Here is an 18,882-nt window from a genome sequence, read left to right on the forward strand (position 1 = left end):
ACACAGCCAGGAATTCAGACGCTGATCTGAATGTGGAATGCTACCCACCTAGAAATCTCATGAGAAGTTTCAAAATTTCTCTTCTTTTCTTTAGTCTAAAAGTAACCATGGGATAATATTTCCCCTCCCAGTATTACCATAACAAACTACATTTCCACACTGACGTTAGGCCAAGAAAACAAATGAAAATGACTTGACTGGATTTTGTCTCAAGTTTTGCCAATAGAATTAAATAAGTGATCTATTTGGACGTTCCCTGTAAACAGGATAAAATCAGGGCTAGAAAAGAAATGCTAAGTCCTCTGACCAAGACTGCCTTAACCTTTCCCTCAGCTTGACTAACTCTAGACCCTTCACTTCTCTTTTCTTAGTGTGGCTAGTTTACAAAACTTGTAAATTCATTCTCTGCTCCTTTGAGATGTCAATCTTCTTTAAAGCTTCTTGCCAGTATTACAACTCAAGACCGTCTTCCCCAAGGACCTAGGAACCATTCCTTTGAAACGTAGCATCAAAGAAGTAGCACCCCTGTCTCCCAGTCTCTGTGGGAGGGTAGGATCCTTGCTCTATATTGTAAGACAGGAGGGGGACAGGCCATGTGGACGGCCTCATTTTCTACTTCATCCCAACCTCACTAAGATCTCACCTCTGCTCTTGCCATTCTGGAAGACTGCTTTTCCGAAGGGTTCTAGCAACCTCTGGACGATCCACTTAAATGACTGCCATGCATTGTTCACTCACAGCTGCCGAAATCGCTGAATGTCCTTCTCTCCTGCTCTTCTCTCCCCGGCTTCAGCAACACCGTCTTTGGCTCCTTTCAGTGACAATCCTTCTATTCCCCATGAAGTGTTGGGGTTCCTCAAAGATTCAGTCCCAGTTCTCCTTTCTTCCTGCCTTACACCTTGTCCTGGACCATTTTTTCACCTGTTCTCTGGTTTCAACTGAGGTTTCCCAAATGTGTATTTTCCACAGTGGCCTCTGGCCTCAAGACACCTGCTTCATAGGATAGCAGTCAGTTCACTGAACGTCCATTTCTGTAAAACTGGTTTTCCCCAAAACAGTTTTTGAGTATTTCCATGTCCTTAAGATAGCTTATTAATTTCACTTTGTTTTCTGCATTAAAAACTTTAATGAATCAATCTATGTAGCTTTTGTAGTTATATATTTTTGCAAAGTATTTTTAAAATTGGCAATATTTTAGGAATGATGAACTCTCTCTCTATATATATATACACCCACATATATATATATATATATATATATATTTTTTTTTTTTTTTTTGAGAGAGTGCACCCCTGTGCACGCAAGGTGGGGGGAGGGGCAGTGAGAGAGGGAGAGAGGGAGAGAGCAAGAATCTTAAACAGATTTCACACCCAGTGGGGAGCCCATGGTCCCAGGACCCTGGAATCATGACCTGAGCCGAAAACAAGAGTCCAGAGATCAACTGACTGCGTCACCCAGGTTCCCCCAGATTATATGTTTTAATTTTGTAATTTTGAGACTACTTTAAGGACTGTTTAGTACCTTTGAAGACTTTTTGAGTTTTTATAAAATTTTATTGAACTGTAAAAGACCACAGTCATAAAAAAAGAAAGGACGAATGAAAAGAAAAGAAAAACAGGCCACCAAAGTGGTGCATAGAGATCCAACAGGGGCTTTTAGACATCCTGGCCTCAAATGCACTGGCTCAGCACGCCTTTCCCTTCCAGGCTTAGCTCCCTTCTTTCCGTACTTCGTGTCCGAAGCTGCTAGCACAGTGAAATAACGGAAGTACCCTGAAACTTCCAGAAGTGTCTGCATCTTCCTCCTGCCCTTTTGTGGGGGGAGGGGTGGGGGAGCCCGGCCCTACCCTTCTCCGCCGGGGTGACTAGGGGGATTCTCCAAGGTATCGCGCACTCGACAGCGCCATCTGTGGAGAAAGCCGGCCATGACATCCCCTGGCCTCTAGAATTAATTGCTCTCTGTGGTGCGTCATAATATGTCTGCTCATATCCTGATCATTGTATTTGGTAGACTTAATTATAGCTCTTTGCATATATATCTGTTTCTCTTGGTTGATAGGGATTTGGCTCCTTGAGGGCAGGGATCCACTTTTGGGGTTCTAGTGCTTGTAATAGTGTCTGACTGGTAGCAGATAATCCCTACTTAATATATGAACAGGGGCCCAATCATGATTGTATTATCATTTATTGGTCTAACTTTTCTATAACAGCAAAGATAAAGGCCAGAGGGAGTAAGATGCTGGTGGTTTAAGAAAAACCATCCAACATTAGGAAACAAAGAGAAACATGGACTGCATTAACCTTAAAAGTCATCCTAGAGCACTAACAAGCCCAGTAAACCCCCCTCACCCCCCCAGCAGATAGGGATCACCTGTGGGCCAACCCAGCCAGCTGCCTGCATTTTTATGGGCTGCAAGCTAAGAAGAGTTTTTCGGTTTTTAGATGGTTATATAAGTACCTACAATATACCCCTGATTTGACTTTTGGCTTACAAAGCCAAATATTTACTATCTGTCCCTTATAGGCACACTTTGCTGACCCCTAAAATGCGTCAACTTTGTCTGATTTACCATTTGCTCTTGGTGATGGTGTCTTACAACTCCAGAGAGTAGGAAGTTACTGTATAGAAAACGGATAAGACGAAAGGGTGGTACTTTCTGTTTTCTATTTAGCACGACATCCTTATTTCATCATTCTGCTTTGTTCTCTGGCTGTATAGAGTTCCCTTTCCGGAGCCTCTTTACACCAGATTTGTCATCCTAATGATTCCCTTATTAATGAGTGAGGTAAAACTTTGATATACGCTTAATCCCTGTTTGTATGAAAATTACGTTTTCCACATTTTAAGGGTTATTCCTTGATAAGTGTTGGGCGAGGAAGGGATAGGTAGGGCTGTTGGCTCCCAGGCCTGGGCAACATTGGACATGAGGCAGGGGAACCTCCAGGGTCTCGCAGCCTACTTCTGATGGCCTATTTCTCCCAAGAAGGTGGGGAGGGAAGGGCAAGGGGTGAGACACAAAGTAAGTGTTGCTGTATTTGGCCATCCTGGTTGGGAAAAGGTTAAAATTATAGGATGCCTTTTCTGTTTTCCAAGCATAGATTATTGGGATTTTCTCCCAGAGATAAAGCTGGGTATTTATTCCTGGCACATGGTACTTCCTGCAGCCACCCCTTTTCTCTTTAAAGTTTTCCCCCTTTTAATTCTCTTTCCAGGAGAGTTTTCTCAACAGACTAGGCCAGAACCAATGAGTTCAAGTAAACACTGGCAAGATCAAACATGAATCAGGGAGGTTCCTTGTATTTGCTAGATGACCTTCTGGAACTATCTGGGATTTTGATTCTAAGTGCCCCTCAGACCTCTTTTAATACATGCCAGCAGCTGGGCACTGTTGCACATCAGCCCAAGCCTTAGACACTGGAAAAGACTATGCTAGCAAGAGAACCAGGGGCTGTGTAAATTGGAATTTGAGTCCCTGTTCTTCAGGAACCTGAAGTAATTATCTTCATTTGGGGTCCAGGGACCTGAGAAGCAACATGATCAGCTGGTTGCACTGGTTGGTTGTACTAGGAGGATATTTTAATCAGCTTGCCTGTCAGTCCCCACGACAGCTTACACTCCAGTATACCACTAAAAGGAGAAAATCTGGATCAGTCGGTCACGTTGAAAACCTAGGAGCAAAATAGCTGTCATATTCTAGATTAAAGAAAAAAAAGGAAGAAAACTATTGAAAAATCATCTACATTTGTCTCCTCAATTTGTTTTAAAATCTAGACACCCATTTTTTTCTATGACCACAATACTAATACTGTGCACATTCCCCCAAACTAAAATCATACAGGAGAACTCAGGCTAGACACTCAGGCTAGAGACAGTTTACTGTAAATACAGGGTTTTTGGTTTTTTTTTTAAATTTTATTTTTTATAAACATATAATATATTTTTATCCCCAGGGGTACAGGTCTGTGAATCGCCAGGTTTACACACTTCACAGCACTCATCATAGCACATATCCTCCCCAATGTCCATAATCCCACCCCCCCAACCCCCCTCCCCCCATTAACCCTCAGTTTGTTTTGTGAGATTAAGAGTCACTTATGGTTTGTCTCCCTCCCAATCCCATCTTGTTTACTACAGGGTTTTTTTGTTTGTTTGTTTGTTTGTTTCATTTTGTTTTAAATGGCGGGGTTTTAAAATTCAGGTTCAAGAAGTTTTATAAGATAAGCAGATTAATAGACATAAGAAGTTCATTACCTCTGTTGAGAAACAATGGTGGTGAATGGTTTAGGGTTGGGGCCATCCCTGCCTGAACTGGGACAGGACGTGAATAGGGAAGAGGAGCTGTGGACAGTGCGAGGATGAGGTGGGGGTGTGCGGGTCTGTCGCTGGGGTGGGTGCCTGACTGCTACTCACTCTTGGGTGGCCTTCTCTCCTTGCTCCATCCCCAACCCCTTCCAACCACTGCAGCTGGCACTACTGCCACAGATACATGTGTGTGTGTGTGTGTGTGGCTGGCATCCTGCCTCTCCAGATCTGGTGCTGACCAAACTCTATTCAGCCTCCCTGGAAATTCTCAACTTGGTCTCCACTCTTGAGCTTCAGTGTTCCCCTCTTCATTGTCCAATTTTAGCAAGAAGAATTTCTTCTCAGTAAGTTCCATCCACTGCCCTCCACCCTGCTCTTTGGTTATAAATTCCCACTTGCCCATGCTGGAGAGTCCCCTCTCCCCTACGTCAAGACCCCACTGCAGTGGTCCCTACGTCCATCGAGATGGCCCTCCTTGAATAGTCTTCCTTACCATCTTGCCAAGTGTCATCGAATTATTTTTTTCTTTTTTGGCAGTACTGGCTATCTTGGTGGCTGCTCAGCCATCTCCAGCACCAGCCACCACAGGTTGTCTCACTGCGGGAGACCAGCCCAGAGGGACTAGAATTCTCTACATTAATATCTAGCCCTAAATACTCTCTTGCCGTCAAGACAGTGGGTCCCAGTGAAATGGGATTTTAAAGGAAAATTCAGTGCTTTCTTCATTAAGCTTCAGTGATTCCCAAACTAAAGAAATTTGTAGCTGAAAGTGGCATATCAGAAAGTGCTCATTACAAAGTCTTTTTGAATGAAACAGCAGAAGTCTGATCACTGTAAAGTATCCCCCCTTTGGGCATCCTGCAAATTCTTTCGGGCAGGGACTGAATTCCATGTATTCATGTCTTATGTTGGTGGATAATGTTTATTGTTTTGGATTAAGCATGCAGAAGATGGTCAAGGTCTGATAATCAACCACTTGCTGGTTGGGCAAGTCTACTCTTTGCCTTTGGGAAAATAATTAAACCAGGATCTCTAGGGAGGTGGTGAAGAGCTCACCTCTACTCCCCGCCTATTCATACCTTCTTCCTTTCCACCCCTCCCCCCCATTGATTGGAAGAAATGCTTTTGGGGGCAGGTTGGCACAGTGGCCTTTCCCAGTAAATAGGAACCCTTTTAGGTATTGGATTTATCCATTTTGATATATATATAGAGGAATTTGTAAAGTTACATTGTTAATATATTTTTAACTTTTATAAAATCCTATTTTGGCTTTCTAACTCTGCTGTCCTCAAATCCTTTAGTTCAGGCTTTACTTATGTCCTAGCTGGCTCACTACAGCCATTTCTTGGCAGACTTCATCCATCCGTCCATCTGTCCATCCATCCATTGTTCTGTGAGTTTTCAATGTTTCAGCAATTCAGATTTTTCTCATTCTCTAAGTATCTAGTAAGAAATAGCGATAAGGTAATGTCCCAGGCTGTCCCATGTGCTCTGGCCTCCCTTGTTGTTCTAACATTAAAAGAATAAATTGCTCATGTACCCCACAGTAGACGAGACAGTCTGGAGGCATTTCTGGGTTAGCTCCTTATAAATTTGTCTTCAGCAGGGACTGAAACGAAAGTTAACAGCATCTCGTTTTGGTTGCTTTTGGCTTTTTAGAGGAAAAGCTACATAGTCCTACTGGTCCCAGGAAATAAGCACAATTTCAGTTCCAGCCTCCATACAAATACCCTGTCAGGGTACTTTTTATTGTTCTCGCTGGTGCCCTACGCAGAAGGACCCTTTGCGCAAAGTTATTAAGGACAGTGTTACCGTATTAACTACCAATATTCCTTAGTTGGCTGCGAAGTAGTCTGTAGTATGCTGGGTGTTGTGAACATTTGTTCAGTTAATCCTCACAACTGTTTATGATCCCCATTTTCCAGTTGTGGAAATTGAGTGCTGCCGTTAGCGCATAGGATTCACATTCAAGGACTATGACCCTCCCAAGTCATTGCTGTGCTGTGTTTCCCTCCAACATCAAACGGTCCCCTTGGCATCCCTGGCAATGTGTTACCAGCTTCCTGCTGTCTTTCTAAGGCGCTACTTAAGTGGCACCTTCGCTGAGAAGCCCGTCTCCAGAGCAGCACACCTGAGTTCTCCCGTCTCAACATGGCTCCTTACGCTGACCTTCTCATGCTGTTGGATGGGTCTCTAAGTCAACTGTCAGTTCTCCAAGGGAGGAAGGAGGCTGGACTCTCACCTCTGTTACACTTTCCAAGTTCTGTACACGTCCCTGCTCATTGCTTTCAACTGACTGGAGAAACTGGTCTCCTGATCCTAATTGGCAGGGACCCCCCTGGTTCCTTCTCAGTTCTGAGGTGGTTTTCAGGGGAAGAGGCAGTATATTACCAGCATTTAGGAGGTCTTTGATTTCTTAGGGGGTCCTCGGGGCTTTCTTAGCTGCCCCTGTTCAGAGGTAAGCACTCCCAGACTCAGTGCCTAAGGGTGATCTGTCTTTTTAATGATCCTGTTTACTGAAATAGGAGGCAATTTTCTTTAAGTTGCTCAAAGTTCTGTTCTGTCAAAGATAAGGGTCTCCCAACTGAGCCTCTTTGTTTGCATTTTGCCCAAGGCCCCTTTTCCCTGGGCCTTCATTGTGAGTCCACAGAAAGCTAGAGAGGATGTTAAAGATTCACTTCACTAATTCACAACCAATTAGGAAACTTTGTTTTGAACCTGACTAGAATGTAGCAGGGGCAGTAGATTTGGAGACTTGCCCCTCCACACTCTGGGGTATTTAAAAAAAAAATCTTCCTTTGATTGGTTAGAAAACAGAATTTTGAAAGTAGTGGTGGCAACAGTTCCTAATTTGGGCATAGCTGGTTATAGTGGTACACACAGCATGTTTTATTATCAGAACGAATATAAAATAGAATTTGCTTTCTACTATGTAGCTTTGGGCTAACCCCCATTATCTTCAAAAGTTTTCTTCACATCTAACACTTCTCTGTTTTAACCTCCACACGGAAGCTGATCTAGGGTGTACAAATGGGAAGGGACATTATTTTCTCCTTTCCTTGTTGATGGTGCAGTGGCTTTTTTTCCAAGTTTGGATTTTGGTCTAATGATCAGTTTTCTTTCCTCAGGACACTGTTTTAGTTTCATCCTGAATTGTGTTATTAGGAGGCAACTCTGATAGTTAACTATGACCGGAAGGTTTCTTAGGTAGAAACCCTCCAGGCTGCTGCAGTTTGCTAAGAAAGTGATTCTGACTTCTAGCAGAATGCAAAGTAGCTTGGCCGTGGGGTACATAAAAAAAAAAAAACAAAAAAAAAAACCAACAACAAAAACAATCTCTGAAGGCACAGCAAAAGTTGTGTTCTGAGGGGGAAATTAAACTCCCAGACTGTGAAGCACGAGGTGTGCTTGTTTTCTATTCTTTGATGTAGGAAAACAGAACCTGCGTGGTTTAGGGCCCTACCTTTCTAATAAGGTGATCCATTAGCTTCCAAAATGTTATTTAACAAGTGGGATTTTAATTTGATTTTTGTGGCCTAACAAAAACTGTGAGTTAAACTTTGTGGCCTCACCAAGACCGTGTGTTAAGCAAACAATCAAAACCAAAAAAACTCCCACAATTTTCTGGGTTGGATTTTTTTTTTTACCTGGTTCAATGTCGAGAGAGTAGCTGTCTATCTCCAGTTCAAGTTGTTGGGCTGCCGCAGAACGAAAATCCTCCAAGACCTCCTGCACAGCCTTGGTGAGGTTATAGGGCACTGACTTTGCAAACCTCATTTTGCTGTTCACAATCACACTCCCATTTCTGAAGTTAAGTATTTCAAGTTGTTTAAATCCTGTCAGATTGGAACGTAGATATGGAACCAGCTGCAAAACAAAAGATGATATACCCTTAACTGTGTTCTAAGTGCTCAGCTGTTGCTAATTCCATTTATACTCACTTCTCATTATCTGAGGCATAAATTTCAGTTCCTTTTTGACTGTCTTTATTTTTGTGTTTGGATTTAACGGGAGACTGGAACACGACTATTTAATGATCTACTTGCACTCATTATGTCCCATATTTCCACCTTTCTGTTTGTGTATTGAGATGGATGGGCAGTGATTTTCTTCATGATGAACTGTGAGAACAGAGGATTTTTAAAAATCTAGGCCAATGTTATCAGCAAAGCAGGAATGCCAGGTTCAGTTATTAAAAAAAAAAAAAACCCAAGCAAATAAAAACATGTTCCAAACTGAGCCCAGGAGCAGACTGACCTATGCCTGTATAAATGGGACGTCTATTTGGAAGCAACCAATTGAAATGACCTATTGAAGGAACATATCAGCTTGTCTGTCTATGCAGGACATGCTTCCTGGTCAACCAGTAGGTCGTGCAGTAGGAACAACAGGAGACTGGCCCTCAGAAGACTTGGTTGTCCGTCCTGAAACTGTCCCCAGCCAGCTGTGTGACCTTCATCAAACCATTTATCCATTGTATTGGACCTCAGTGCCCTTATCTGAATTGTGAGGAAGAAGAAAAAGTGGTTCCCTGAGGACCTTTCCCAAATTGGAATTTAATAACCTCAAAAGCATGCCTAAGGGCATATTGTGGTTCAGATTCCACACCTGCCTATTGTGAGCCACAGCCACCCCTGAGATCACTTTCCAGAAATGTCTGAAACTCAGCAGTGTCTGCCTTGTTCTTGGCCCTGAAAGTAATGTCTTCTTTAATAAACTGAAACCTATGAACACAGAGAATACACAGATGCAAGCTAAAATCTCCCAGGCTTAGCCCAGATCTACTTTTTCTTGTCTCTGTCTCCACCCCACCAGAATTTTGACCCTAACCTTGCCCACATTCCAATAGCCATCCCCACTGTAGGCAGATGATTAGCTGCTCCCTACTCCCAAATCCATTTTCCTCTTCACAGGAAAGAGGCTGCCTGGCTAGAAACCACATTTCCCAGTCTCCCTTGCAGCAAGTTGTGGCCATGTGCTAGTTCCCATCTACAGAATATGAGTGGAAGAGTTGTGGGGAAATTTGGTATCACTCACTTTCTTAGGGAACTGCTTGCCCTGGGCTTCCTCTCTTGCCTCTTCTCACAAGTGGAAACAAGGATTTACCGGTGACTCAGCTTTGTATGAATGAGGAGACACCACTGGGGTTGTCAGAGTTACAAGATGGAGGAAATGTGAGTCCCTGGATGACACTGTAGAGCAGAATTGCCCTGCCCATCAAGTTGAAGAGAAATAAACTTGTATATTATTTAAGTTACTACATTCCTTTTTTTTTTTTTTGAGGTAGAGTTGACACACAATGTTATATTAGTTTCAGTTGTACTACATAGTGATTCAACAAGTCTATCTGTTATGCTACCCTCACCACAAGTGTAGCTACCATCTGTCGCCATATTTAAGTTACTATATTTTTGATCTCTTCATTATGGAAGCTTAGCTTCTAATTAATACACCTGAGCTAGGTGCACTGGGACTCTGTTCCCTGAGATTGTCCCAATATCTACTCACCTCACCTCACTGGGGTGGGGGGAGACCTCACAAAGTCTTCCTTTAACGTTCACTTGAAGACCTCGGTTTTTATGTGGTTTTAATTTGTATAATGATTTAACTTACATGAAGCTTACAAATATTTTTTCTGTTATTTTCAGAAATTCTACAGTCTTTGCATTGTGTACTTTAATTGGCTATGACTGTATACAGGTATCACAGAGTTGAGCATTTCTTATTATATGTGTGTTTCTTATGGTACATGTAGAAACAAAATAAACATGTGAGCTTTGGGAGTATTGTATAATCAAAAGTATACGCCATCACGATCATCATCTCACTTTCTTTGTTAGGAATCAGGGATGATATGCCATTAAGCTATTTTTTAGTTTTATGAGAACTTAAGGAACTAAGTAATGACTGCTTACACTTGAACTCTGGTCTCATGTGTTGTGGACCTTTTTGGTTTTGACTCCTTCCATCTGATGGCTGGAAAACAGCCTGTGGCATTATAATTAGGGAGAGCTTGCTCACACTGCTTTTAAATTCCACATTCAGTACTTGAGTGGCTATGTATTATTCCTGGGAAAACTACATTAAGAAGAACTTAATGAAAAGTTCTTAAGGATAAGATCTCCTGAGGCTGGATGGCAGTATCTGTCTGGAGTGTCCACGGCAGAACTTTCTCGCTTATTGGATCTGAATCCATCCCCACACTTCAGCTGAACGCCCTTGGCCACAGCTACGTCAGAGGCCTGTCTCTTGCGACCTTCATTGCTCAAGACAGCCAGTGATGATATTATAAAGTAGCAAAAAAAAAAAAGAAAAAAAGAAAGGATGTGTAGGGACTTGGACGCAGTGCTTACTCACCAGCTGTGTGAATTGTTGCTCCAGAGCTTGGTACTCCAGAGAGCTCTTGTTGAACAGGTTGTTGGAGAAGGGCATGTTGGCGACTCTCAGACTGAAGAACACCACCAGTTCATGGCCCTTGGGGGCAATGGTCATAGAGCTAGTGGTGATGTACTGTAAAGCTGGGTTGGGAGTTGTAGTCTCCAAGAAATGACCTGTGGTAGAAACATCCCCACTGAGTCTTGGCACCTCAGAGGAGGCGGGAGTGTTCGTTAGATCCATTATGTCTAAGTCTCTCCTGCTATCTTGGCTGCCTGAAGATGCAGTTGAATGTGAAATTTCCAGAGCTGACTGGCTGATGGCAGAATAGCCATCTGTGGGGATGATTAGTCTTGGGATTGGTACTGTCTGATCAATGGGCATTATGTCTATGGTGTTTTGATCAGTCAGAGAGAAGATGCTGGATGGTGTAAAGAAAGGTAGAATGTCTGATAGTGAAGCAGAGGCCTTAGCAGGAAGAGACCAAGAACTGTCTGTGGAAAAAGCTTCTGAGTCCAATTCATTTTGTCCAGGTATTTTCCCCAAAGAAGAGAAAGCAAAAAAGGAAATCCAACATTAGACTTAACTTAAAAAAATGCATTTGCATTGATTGTTTTTATGTGGTATTTTTAAAGAAGAAGAAATTGGTATAGAAAGGACATGCAGTCCTGTGTTCAAACCTAGGGAAGGAGAGGGTAGGTCCCTGTACTCATTTTATTCAGGCCCAAGTAGTTTCAGATCGATAAGAGTAAAAGACCACCAGTAACCCAAAATTTCTGCTTAGCCAGAAACAACACACCTAGGGACCAGCTGGTAGAAACTGACTAGGTCACCAGGTGGTGCCAAAACACAGATGGCATTAGAATAGATTTGGATTCCACATTCCCATCTGGAACTCCCAACCAATTAGCTATGCAGTTTGGGCCCAGAAATTTTATTCACCTTCCAATCATCCAAGCCTGCAGTTTATGCATTTGGATTTTTTTTTGGATCCGACTTATCACATTTTTGGTAGTTTTACCACTTTAAATTTAAATTATGCTTTTCCAAAATTGGATAATCTGACTGAATAACTTGCCAATTTTCAAAATGATTTTGAGAAAGTAAAGGTGTGGGTGACACACATAATTTGAACTTTATATTGGCCATTCAACTTGTTAAATATCTGATAGCATTTGAAGGTCTTTCCACTTTTACATGAGTATACCTTGATAATTTCTACCACCACTTTGCATTTCTTCCTTGGGTAAGAACACATTGAACTACTAAAGTCTATTCTCTTTTTGGTATAAAATTAAAATCAGTAAGTATTTATGAACCAAGAAAGTGGTTATATGAGACTTTCAGATAAAGAGACCCGTGGGTTATTAAAACATTCCAATAAACCTAAATCCAGAGCCACTGACGATGTTTAAGGCATCAGGCAGATCAAAACAAGGAGCTTTCTGTGATTACTTCAGTGGCATTCTGGCAAACATGTGGAAAAGCTTGTGCTGAAATCCGAATGCTAAGCATGATGAATGGCCTGTCTGGATGCAGATAGAATCTTTGGACTCTCAGTCAGCTAATTTACTAGAGTGCAATCACCCAAACTGAAACTCCAAGTGATAAACAGCTCTGAAACGTGGAATCATATTATTTTTATGAGTTTCTTAAAATAAAACCTGCCTGTTGGTGAACTGTACCCAGATTTCAGAGAAGTACCCTCCTTTCTCTCACCCGAGGAGAATGCCTGGGCATGTCCGCGCATCCTTATGCAACTGCCGGAGGATGTTTTCTAACATCCACAGTCTCTCTGGATACACACCCGTAGTTTTATTTAAGTCTTCACTGCCATGGACTGACTGTTCTCTCTCTCTCCCAAATGCATACTTTGAAGCTCTAATCTCCAATGGGACAGTATTTGGAGGCGGGTCTTTGGGAGGTAATTAGGTCATGAAGGTGGATCCAGCATGAATGGGATTAGTGCTCTCTCCCTCTGCTATGTGAGGACACAGCAAGAAGGCATCTTTCTGCAAACCAGAAAGAAGCGCTCCATCAGGGGCCAAACCAGCTGGCAGCCTGATGGAGGGCATCCCAGCCTCCAGAACTGTGAAAAAGAAATTCCTGTTGTTTAAGCTCCCCCATCAATGGTATTTTGTTGCAGCAGCCTGAGCTGACTAAGACATCCACAGAAGGATCTCAGATGAATAAATGAAAAGGCTGCAAATACTATCGTGGTTTGATTTGACTTCTTTGTGTCATGGGGAACTGGATATGAACCTGTGTTCCTATGATATGGTCTTTCTGCTCCTCCAGGTGATAAGGGTCTGGGGAGAAACACAATGACAGATATCTTCATTCTGCCCTTGGGCCAGAATCTTACTACTCACACTTCTGTTACTAGATAGACTTTAGCCAGATTAAAATAGTCTGCGGCCTTAATGTCATCAACCAATAAAAGTGAATTTCAAACTCCTTTCCTTTGTGGCACTTTAACATTAATCTTTTACATTCAAAATAAATCTAACCAAGTTCTTTCACTGATAGAACAGCTGGATATTTCAATGTAGGGTTGCTAGGGATGCCTGGGTGGCTCAGTCGGTTAAGCGTTTGTTTTTGGCTCAGATCATGATCTCAGGGTTCTGGGATCGAGTTCTGCATCAGGCTCCTTGCTCAGCAGGAAGCCTGCTTCCCCCTCTGCCTGCCACTCCCCCTGCTTGTTCTCTTGTCTCCCTCTGGCAAATATATAAATAAAATCTTACAAAAAATTAAATGTACGGTTGCAAGATAAAGTGCAGGATTCTCATTGGAAAATACATTACAAATTTTACATGCTTATCTGAAATTCAGATTTAGCTGGGTGTCTTATATTTTTATTTCCTGAATCTAGCAGTCCCATTTAATTGTGGTTTTACAAGACTCTATTCTTTCTTTACTTGAGATTGAAACTATTAAGGCTATGGCCAATTCTTTTGAAATAAAAATATCATCAAACCTCATCAGTACTTACAAATGTATTTTAAACAATTATGTTTTCATTTGGTTTTTATGTAAAAATTATACATGTCAATGACACAGGCCATTTCAACATTAAGTTTTTTGCACAGTAACAGAAAAGTCAAGCACTAAAAGCCAAGGCCATTTATTTTATCATGAGGTATGCAAAATAAGCAGACTCAAAATAACTTGACTTTTAGCTGTCATGGCTAAGTGTGTGTGGGGTTCCTGTGAGGGTGTGGGCTGGGCTTCTATGTCAGTGTGCATGGTGAGGGTGTTGGTTAGAATTTCAGCTACTGTGTGTAGAATAAATGGCTAGTTTGGCCACTTTCTGGGCAAGAGACCTGTCCAAAAGCAAAGGCCACAGATAAAATGGTCTGAACCAAAGTATATGAATTCAGGTTTAGCTGAAACCACAGTGAGAGATGCTGCTAACGGGTGAAGATGGGCACAGTGGGGGCAGCCAGAAGCCTGACTTACTGCTAAAGGAAGGCAAAGCAGAAGATGAGCAAGGTGTGAGGGACAAGTACAGATGAAAGAATATTTTAAATGCTTCTAGAAAAAGATAAACACACTTGCCATAAACATAAGTGGACATCTAATTTATGTTTACACTTGATCTTAACCAAAAGGCCGAGAAGCAATCTAATTTATGTTTAAATAGCTAATCTTTTTTAAATATTCAAGTGGCATGACCAACAATTGCTTAATTCTATATCAAACAAATCCATTCTCATTTATCATTACAAGAAAATTATTATTTTCCTTTTGGCATAGTATAGGGATAGGAAATAAGTCTTTAGTACACATTCATTCAACGAATAAATATTGAGAGCCTACTATGTGCCAGGCACTGTTTCAGGTGCTGGAATATATCAGTGAACAAAACAGATGAAAGTTTTGGCTCCAAGGAATTTACTGTCTAGTAGAGGAAGACAGAAAGTAGACAAATAAACAATGCGAAATAGACAGTATACCAAGTTGTGACAAGTGCTATGGAAATAAAGTGGGAAGTGGGGTGAGCGTGCTGGGTTGGCAATTTATATAGAGTGATCACTGAGAATATAATATTTGAGCAAGACCTGAAGGAGGCCGGAGAGTTTAGTGTGCAGCAAATGCAAATAAAGAAAGCCAAAGGAAGAAGGGTGTCTTTCATGTTTTAGTAACAGCTGGCTGGGAGGGCAGCATGGCTCGAATGGAGTTCTGTACTAGCAATCAAGTATGAGGGTGATGAATGATATTTTCAAACACTCAAGATTCAAAGAATTCCTCCTAGGCTTCCTTTTCTAGGGTGTTTTCACCTAAAATAAGGCAAACCAAGAAATAGGAAGAAATGGGATACTGAAAAAAACTTAGGGAAATCCCCCGACAGGTGGTGAAGGGGTCTTTCAGAGAGATAGGTACTGCGGGTGTCTCAAGTATATAGAATACTTGTATCATCAAAGCCTCTGCCATTGTGGTAAATGATTTAACTAGACAAAACTGCTGGAGGATGTTCTCTACAAGACGAGAGAGTAAATCCAGAGAGAGAAAGCCTGAAATCTAGGGATCAGGGAATCCAACTCAGTAGAAAGGCCAAGGAAAGTATAAGGATGACAGAAGAGGAGAGTCCCATGTGACAGCTCTCCAAAAAGCTTAGAAAGTAGCACTCTAGGAGAAAGAGAAGAAGGTCTCTGAAAATTGGAAGAGATAAGTTACCCGATGTGGAAAAGTATGTTGGAAAATTCAATGGAAAATTTGGGAATAGTTGACATTAAATACAAAGAAAACAAAGCAAATTTAAAAAAATCAAAGAAAACATTAACTCTAAGAAAACAGAAAGGAAACACAGAGCAAATAGATCAGCTGTGAATATTTAAGTGCTGAGTATTGATTTAATAACAGTTATCACCATTTTGGGAGATGGGGTGGAAGCAGAAGGATGGTATTGTAGAAACACAAACCTTTATTTACAATAATAGGAAGACAATAAACGATATATAAAACTGATGACTCAAAAAATATATATTATTTAAAATTATAGGATGAGTAAATGCCAGAAGAAATAGCTGAGTTAAGACACTACTTTTGGTAACTGGGATTGCACAGTGGGGAGGTGTGAGATAGTGAAATGCTGTATTTGTCAGAACACTTTAATGTGACTTGACTTAAGAAAACTTAAGTGTTTTATTTTGGGATAATTGTATATTCAAGTGCAGTTCTAAGAAATAATAGAAAGTGACATCGGTAAAAATGGCATAGTAAGAAACTCCAAAAGTCAAGTTGTCCTTTACATTCAAAACTTGCAGCAAGTAAGTAGTTGTGATATAATAGGAAATATATATTTGGTCTCTGCCTCCAGTTCCTAACACAGAGCTCCTAAATTCCTTGTAATTTCCTGGGTGATAGGAGCATCTTTTGTTCTAGTAACGTGACTTTTGGTGGGTTCTTGGATAGCATCCAAGCTGGAAGCTGGACACTGGAATGACCAAGGCAGGATTAGAAGCTTGGAAAATTTCCCCCACCCCCTATCCTCTGAGGAGAAGGGAGGGGCCAGAAATTGAGTTAATCATTGATCATGTCTACGTGATGAAGCCTCCATAAAAATTCCTGAACTATGGGTTTTGTAGAACTTCTGGGTTGGCGAACACATCCATGAGCCAGGAGAATAGTGCACTCCAGTTCCACAGGGACAGATGCTTTTGCACCTGGGACCTTTCCAGAACCTCACTCTATCTATCTATCTATCTAGCTAGCTAGCTAGCTAGCTAGCTAGGTATCATCTAGCTATCTAGCTATCTATCACCTATCATTCTCCATGTCCTGAATCCAACTAGAATTGGTGCAGATTGTCTGCTTCCTTTTGGTTCTCTAGATACATCTAAGGATGGTGCTAACTATTCAGGGAAGCTGGGTGTTCTAGAGTCCTATCCATCTGGACTAACAGCAGAAGCCATCAGCCCACCCCTCCATACCACACCCTTCATTTGGCTGCTTATTTATATATATATATATATATTTTTTTTTAAAGATTTTATTTATTTATTTGACAGATAGAGATCACAAGTAGGCAGAGAGGCAGGCAGAGAGAGAGAGGAGGAAGCAGGCTCCCTGCTGAGCAGAGAGCCCGATGTGGGGCTCGATCCTAGGACCCTGGGACCATGGCCTAAGCCAAAGGCAGAGGCTTTAACCCACTGAGCCGCCCAGGCACCCCTCATTTATATATTTTTAATGTCCTTTATAATAAGCTGGTAAACATAAGTATTTACCTGAGCTCTGTGAGCCATTATAGCAGATTATGAAATTGAGAAGGGGCTTGTGGGAACTGTAATTTATTTTTTATTTTTCTAAATTTTATTTATTTTAATAAAAACTGTATATATTTAAGATATAGAACATGATTTGACATACATATGCATAGTGAAATGATTGCAAAAGTCAAGTTAATTAACCTATCTCCTCAGATAGTTATCATCTTTTTCTTTGTGAAAAGGACCCTTGAAATCTCCTGCAGTATTCAATACAGCATTATTAAATGCAGTCATCATGCTATACTTAAGATCTCTAGACTTACTCATCCTATGTAACTGCAACTTAAATCCTTTGATAAACATCCCCCCCTCCCATCTCTCTGCCCCTGGTGACCACCAATATGCTCACTGCCTCCAGGTATTTGAATTTTTAAGATTCTACGTTTAAGTGAGATCATGCAGTTTTTTCTTTCTGTGTCTGGCTTATTTCACTTAGCACAATGTCCTCAAGGTTCATTCATGTTGTTGTAAATGGCAGAATCTCCTTTTTAAAATATATATCTCACAGTTTCTTTAACTGTTCATCCACTGACAGATACCTACAGCTGGCTGATCAGAAGTACAAGTGGTAAGTGACAGCCTGGGACTTGCAACAGGGAAGTGGCGGGGGGCCGGGGGCAGTCTTGTGGAGCTGAGCGCTTAACCAGTGGAGTCTGCACCAGATGTGGGTAGGTAGTGTCAGACTGAATTGTTCGATATCCACATGCTGTCTGGAGAGTTGGAGAATTGGTTGACGCTGAAAACCCCTCCATATATATAGTTGATGTTAAAAGTATTGTGAATAGAGAAATAGTTTTCCTTTTAGTAGATAAGCCCTCAGGAACTTTGGCACCCACGAGACCCTCTTAAAACAATTATCTCAAGACACATTCCAGCCAACTCCAAGATAAAATAGAGAACTCGGGAATGTAGCAGCTGTGGTAGGAGGTTTGAGAGTGAGACTTACATCCACTTAAATATGGAAGTCTGCCTAAGAAGCCGTAAGAGTTGTGACTGCAGAACCAATTCTAAACTTATGAAATGTGACAATTGTAACATAGTCATCTTACTACCAAAACTGGGAGTGAAGATGGCTGGATTATGAGTGTTTTGATACATTTATCTTTCATAGCAGTACATCAAAAATGCTGCCTAGTGTTGATACATGTAGTGTAAATGATAACAACTCCAAATTAATGTTTCAGGTAATCTTTCTTTAGGGATGTCTTAAGAATGAATATGTCATGAAGTAAGCAAATATTTATTTGCAATTCAGCAATTTCTTGCATGTCATTTCAGTTTCTTTTTCTTCTGTTAAAGTCAAGCAAAATTAAGTGCAGTCCATTTGATTAGGATGACGTTGTAGAAAAATTCAATTTTTGTAAAAGTACTTCTATCCTATCTTTTTAGTTATATTGACAGATATTTGAAATGATAGCTATCATTTAGTTATTTCTGAGTTGCAGAACTTTAGCAACGTTACTTCATTTTTTTTTTTTTTGGTAATTTCTTCCATCCTTTAACATTTTATTTTATTTTATTTTATTTTTTGAGAGATAGTGAGCATACATGTATGAGCGAGGGGTGGGGGTGGAGGCCAGAGGGAGAGAGAGAATCTTTAAAAAAATTATTTTTTATTTTTTATTTTTATTTTTTAAAAAAGTTTTTATTTAAATTCAATTTAGTTAACATAGAGTGTATTATTAGCTTCAGGGGTAGAATTTAGTGATTCATCAGTTGCATATAACACCCAGTGTTCATTATATCAAGTGCTCTCCTTAATGTCCATCACCCAGTTATCCCATCCCCCCACCCACCAAAGAGGGAGGTTCTTTTTTTTATATTAAAATTTTAAATTTTTTTATAAACATATAATGTATTTTTATCCCCAGGGGTACAGTTCTGTGAATTTGCCAGGTTTACACACTTCACAGCACTCACCATAGCACATACCCTC

General features: G+C 41.0%; 1 protein-coding gene across 2 annotated transcripts in view; it reads right to left on the reverse strand.

Annotated features, from left to right (window-relative positions):
• LOC111147538 (interphotoreceptor matrix proteoglycan 1) overlaps positions 1-18,882 on the reverse strand; it is a 125,931-nt gene that overhangs the window by 17,355 nt on the left and 89,694 nt on the right. For both annotated transcript variants that reach the window (XM_022503621.1, XM_022503620.1), the window contains 2 exons: positions 10,660-11,171; positions 7,950-8,169 (listed from right to left, as the gene is read on the reverse strand). In XM_022503621.1, coding sequence (XP_022359329.1) covers positions 7,950-8,169; positions 10,660-11,171 — 732 coding nt within the window. The remainder of the gene's footprint in view (positions 1-7,949; positions 8,170-10,659; positions 11,172-18,882) is intronic.

Source organism: Enhydra lutris, unplaced genomic scaffold (assembly GCF_002288905.1).
Source record: "Enhydra lutris kenyoni isolate GAN:26980312 unplaced genomic scaffold, ASM228890v2 scaffoldscaffold17, whole genome shotgun sequence".
NCBI classification, from domain to species: domain Eukaryota; kingdom Metazoa; phylum Chordata; class Mammalia; order Carnivora; family Mustelidae; genus Enhydra; species Enhydra lutris.